The sequence below is a fragment of the Petaurus breviceps genome, unplaced genomic scaffold (genome assembly GCF_028583685.1).
Source record: "Petaurus breviceps papuanus isolate PSGF00001 unplaced genomic scaffold, PetGlider_PUasm1.0 90281, whole genome shotgun sequence".
Taxonomy (NCBI): domain Eukaryota; kingdom Metazoa; phylum Chordata; class Mammalia; order Diprotodontia; family Petauridae; genus Petaurus; species Petaurus breviceps.
The window spans coordinates 1262399-1267733 of NW_027187205.1; the positions used below are offsets into that span (position 1 = coordinate 1262399).

At 43.7% G+C, this 5335-nt stretch overlaps 1 protein-coding gene across 1 annotated transcript in view; it reads left to right on the forward strand.

Moving 5' to 3' along the window:
* Window positions 1–350: 350 nt before the first annotated feature.
* The window catches only part of DNTTIP1 (deoxynucleotidyltransferase terminal interacting protein 1), a 30221-nt gene continuing 25236 nt past the window's right edge, over window positions 351–5335 (forward strand). Inside the window, exons 1-3 of the mRNA XM_069107819.1 lie at window positions 351–596; window positions 787–857; window positions 2278–2374. Coding sequence (XP_068963920.1) covers window positions 492–596; window positions 787–857; window positions 2278–2374 — 273 coding nt within the window. The 5' untranslated portion in view covers window positions 351–491. The remainder of the gene's footprint in view (window positions 597–786; window positions 858–2277; window positions 2375–5335) is intronic.

The following is a 5335-nucleotide window of genomic DNA, read 5'->3' on the forward strand; positions in this document are numbered from 1 at the left end:
CTAACCCACTTCATTTTACAGAGGAGGACAAAGAGGTCCAGAGAAGGAAAGAGACTTGCCCAAGGTCATACAGCGACAACTGTTTCGCTCCGAGGCCACAGAGGCAGGGGGCATTTAGGGTCACTCAGTGTTCAAACAGCCTGCTCCGCGGTTAAAGTCGGAGGGGGGGATGGGAGGAGCATCAGCCACACCTTCCGCAGAAGCCCTGGCCGACGCCCACCCTAAACCGCTCCTGGTCGCAAAAGCCTCGATCTCTTCCCCTTCTCTCTAGCTCACGGACAGACGCCCGCTCGGTTTCCATGGCAACTCCGCAGCCTGCCGCGTCGTTCTTCCGGGGGGGGGGGTGCGGCGCGGTGCAATGACGTCTTACGGACGCGTTTCCGGCCGGTGACTGAGGGGCTGGGCTGGACCACCGGCTGCAGCGGGGACAGCTGCTGGGGTGGCGGCGGCGGCGGTGGCGGTGGCCTGGCCGGGCGCATGAGGGAGGGACCATGGGGGCCACTCGGGATCCAGAGCAACCGCGAGGTCCCAGTGGAGCGGAGCGGGGCCCTCCCGAGCCTGGAGACGAGGGCTCGGCGGGGCAGCTGGTGGTCACGGTGAGAGAGGGACTCCGGGGAAGGTGGGCACGGGCCCCTCGGGCCGGGCCAGGTCGAGGCCTGCCGGGACAGGGAGCTAGGCTGGAGCGGGAGGCTGGGACTGAGAAGGGACTCTTGCCCAGCCCCAACCCCTCTTCTGTCGTCTGGGATCGGGGGCGTAGGGGGCTCACCATCTCCTTGGTTCCCGCAGAACCCCTGGAACATCATGATCAAACATCGGCAGGTGCAGCGCAGGGGCCGCCGCTCCCAAATGACTACGAGGTGAGTCTGCTGGGCCCGGGGACGTCGCTGTGGCACCAGCACTAGCTGCCCCAGGGCCCCCACTGCTGGGGAGCGGGGGAAGGAAAGGGGGAGTCTCCCCTGCTGGAGGCTGAGGAGTGGCCTGTGAAGAAGTCAGGAGGGTAGCCCCAACTCCCTGGATTCTAAGGAAGGGCACTGATTTAGAATGAGAAGATCCAGGGGCGGCTAGGTGGCACAGTGTAGAGCACCGGCCTGGAAGTCAGAAGGACCTGAGTTCAAATTCGACCCCAGGCACTTAACACTTACTAGCTGTGTGACCTTGGGCAAGTCACTTAACCCCATCTGCCCTTCAAAAAGCAAAAAAAAGAATGAGAAGATCCAGAAAACAAACTGTCTTCGTTTCTAAAACTAAAATGAGAGGGTTTCCTCCCCTCCCCCAGGTGACCTCTAAAAATCCTTCTAACTCTAAGTTATATAATCTTGTCTGTGTCTTTCGAGGAGTCACTTGTCTTCTCTGGACTTCAGTTTTTTTCTCTGTAAAATGAAGGATTTGGACTAGTTTCTTCCTCTGTAAATTGAGGATGGCTTAGATGGGTTCTAAGGGCATTTTCTAATCTTAACATGTTTCTCCCCACATTCTTATGAAAAATGGAAGATTTTAAGATAAACAGGGGTTAGTTGATGGCCAGCTAGTGAGTTAGCCCAGTCAGTCATAGGCTTCCCCATTCCAGAATCCTTCACCTTGACATAAATCTTCAGGATTCTGCCAAGCATTTGTGGTGATGATTGACCAGTCTTCAGAACTTCACGTGTATATTTGGCTTTCTTTGGGTTTGGAAGAAATCAGAGCCAAAAGTATGTTGTGTGTAAGGCTTAGTTTATTTATATTCCATTACCAGCTCCCTCCCAAGACAGATCCCAGTAACACTAATAAGGAGTTGATAGTTGAATACAAGCCCTTGACTGATATTATACGTCTGGTTTTTTACTCCCAAACTAGATTGTAATCTCTTTCAGGTCAAGGACTGTCTCTGAAATTTATAATGCCTTGGGGCAGCTAGGTGGCGCAGTGAATAGGCCTGGTCAGGAGGACCAGAGTTCTGTTCAGGCCTCAGACACTTAACACCCAGACAAAAATACTAGCCATGTAACCTTGGGCAAGTTACTTAACCCCAATTGCCCTCCAAAAAGCAAAACAAACAAACAAACAAACAAACAAATTTATAATGCCTTAAATATAATAGATACTCTAAATGTTTATTGATTGACTTTTTGAATGACAAGTTTAGAAGTTGGTAAGTCCTGCATCTTTAAGATTAGGTACTTTTTTAAGGAGTATTTAATTTGAGGGAAGACACAAAAGGAGTCATTGACCCTGGCAGGACAAAGATGAATCAAGCATTTGGAACAAATGTGACATTTTCCCCTTTTTGAAATCCAGCTTCACAGACCCTGCCATCTCTATGGACCTGCTTCGAGCTGTCCTACAACCTAGCATCAATGAGGAAATTCAGACAGTCTTCAACAAGTACATGAAGGTAAATGATGTTAGAGGAAAAATCGGCAGGGAAATCCTAACATACCCACCCTGTTTACTTGGATCTAATCTTCTACATCAAAATCACAGAATCTGAGTCCTCCTGGGACCCCCAAAATTCACCTTACCCAACTAATACATGTCAGAAAATCTTCTCTCCCAACATTCCCAGTAAGTGATCATCAGAAAACATCTGGTGGATGTAAGCGCTCTCACACTGGGTCAGACTTACTGTCCATCTATCCTACTCTTCTGTTGCTAATAGTCCTGAGGAATGTCCCATGGGAAGGTTTGGTTGTCTTCTCTGACATCAACCTTTAGTATCATAAATAAAGGTTACGATGCCCTTCTCAGATGATATATAGAGCACTGCATTCGGATCTAGGTGGGTCCCATTTGAGGGAAGATATCAACAAATTGGAACACATCCAAATGAGGGCAATCAATATGGTAAAAGGACTGAAGTAATTATTGTTGTTCATTCTTTTCAATTGTGCCTAACTCTCTGTGACCCCATTTGGAGTTTTCTTGGCAAAGATACTGGAGTAGTTTGCCATTTCCTTCTCCAAAGGGCCTGGAACTATGCCATGAAAGATAGCTTGAAGAGCCTGCAGATTTTTAGCTTGAAGAGAAGTTTTCTGAAGTAGCATGATGGATGTATGGAGAGATAGATGGATAGAGGGATAGATAGATAACTATTTGAGATCATCTGAAGAGCTGTCATGTAGAAGAGAAATTAGATGTGATCTGATTAACCCTAAATGGCAGAACTTACATCAGGTAGAAATTACAAAAGTAGATTTGGGTTAAGTATAAGGGAAAAGTTCATAACAATTAGAGCTATCCAGCAATAGAATGGACTTCTTTAGAAGGTAGGTAGTCATTTCCATGTCATTGAAAATCTTCAAGAGAAGTGTTTAGTGACCACTTGGGGCTGTCATAGTGAAGATGACCTGTTCAGGAACAGGTTACATTAGATGCAATCAGAGGTCCCTTTCAACTCTTAGATTCTTTGAAGTATACCCCACAGCTGTTTATGGCTCTATCATTGATTCAGTTGTATAAGCCCTTTATATCTTCTACCTGTAAAGCTTCTTGCGGTAATGTATTCCATTGCTATTGTATACCTTTTGTATGAAGTAGGACTTAGCATTAGAGAATCTCAGATTTTAGAGGTTACTAAATCCCATAATTGAAGGGGACTCAGGTTATCTTGTCCAGTCTATTCCTGAAAAAGAAGTTATTCCATAGCTTTTGCTTAAGAGCTCCATCAAAGAGGAAACCCCCTCCCTCCAAGACAACCATCTTCATTTTTTTATAGTTGTTGGAGAAATTCTGCCTTACCTCAAATCTAAGTCTTTATCTTCACTACTTTTACCTGTTTCTTTTAGTTCTGCATTTTGGAGCCAAGCTAAACAGATCTACTTCTTTCTTAAGATGATAGCCTTTTGAGCACTTGGAAGACAACTATCCTAGCCACCTAAATCTTTTAGAACTAAATATCCTCAGTTCTGTCAATGGGTCTTCCTGTGGTATGAACTTGAGGCTTTTCACTGTCCTAATTGCCCTCCTTTGGGCATTATCTAGCTAATTAATGTCCTTCTTATAATCCAATACTCAGAAGTACACATAGTACTCCAAATGGGTCTGGCCAGGGCACAGTGAATATATCAAGACTACTTCTTCCATTGTTCTTTGCCCTCTATCTTTCCATCTAGTGTCACCCACTTGCCCATTGCATGGATCCCTTCTGTCATATCCCTGATAGATAACCTTTCAGCTTCTGCTTGAAGACCTCCAGAGATGCAGAACACATTGCCTAGAGTCAAAGGAAAAATAGTAATATTCTGCATTTTAAGCATAAGACTGCCAAAAACAATTTTATTTAATTTATCATTATTCCATATCCATGCCATTTCTTAAAGAGAGCTCCAAACTGGCATAACTCCCTCATGTCCTCTGACGTGCCTCTCTACCCCCAAAATAATTTGAGGTAACATTTATAGGAATCTTTAACAAGGAAAAGATTAAAATATGTTAAAACATGATTTGGGGTTAGCATTCCAGAATAGTCAGTATTCAGTTCCTTCCTTGGCCATTCCCCTTAAGTACTCAAAGGACTTCCTTCCTATGATCAGTATCTTAATCCCTGAATGGAAGAGATGTCACAGACTTGAGGGGAACCTAAATAAGTAAAATTTAAGATTAGTTTTCCACTTTGATTTATTTCCTGGAATCTTAGCCTTCTTTCTTTACCTGATCTAAAGGGAAAATCTGGAAAGGGTTTTTGACTGGAGAAAATTTTATTTCTTAATATTTCCAACTGAACTAAAAAGAAGGTTTTTAATATACTTCCACACTAATAAGGCAACTGGTTTCATTGTTAGACAGTTCTCATATGTGTCAATCAACAAGTATTTACAAGGCACCTGCTTTGTACCAGGCTTTGTGCTAGGAGCTAGGGATATAATGACAAATCTGGTATAAATATAATAACAGTCTGTGCCCCAAAGGAGCTTGCAGTCTAACCAAGGGAGAGAACATGCACATTAATAGAAAGCAAAATAGTTGCAAGATAATTTGGGGGAGAGGAAATAGCATCTGGAAGGTTCAGGGGAGGCTTCCTTTAAATTTGCAGTTCCAGATTCTCTCTTTCCACCATCCATTGAGAAGGCAAGAAATATGATATCCTTTATACATATGAAGCCATGCAAAACATTTCCACATTAACCACATTGCAGGGTGGAAAGGCAAGAAAAATAAAGAAAAAATGTACTTCAATTTACACTCATGAAGGTGGATCTGAATTTTTCATCATAAGTCCTTTGGAATGGATTTTTGTATTGTCATGTATTATCATGGATGATTGTATTGATCAGAGTAGTTAAGTCTTTCATAGTTGATTGTTATTACAGTTATTGCTATATATATATATATATATATATATATATATATATATATA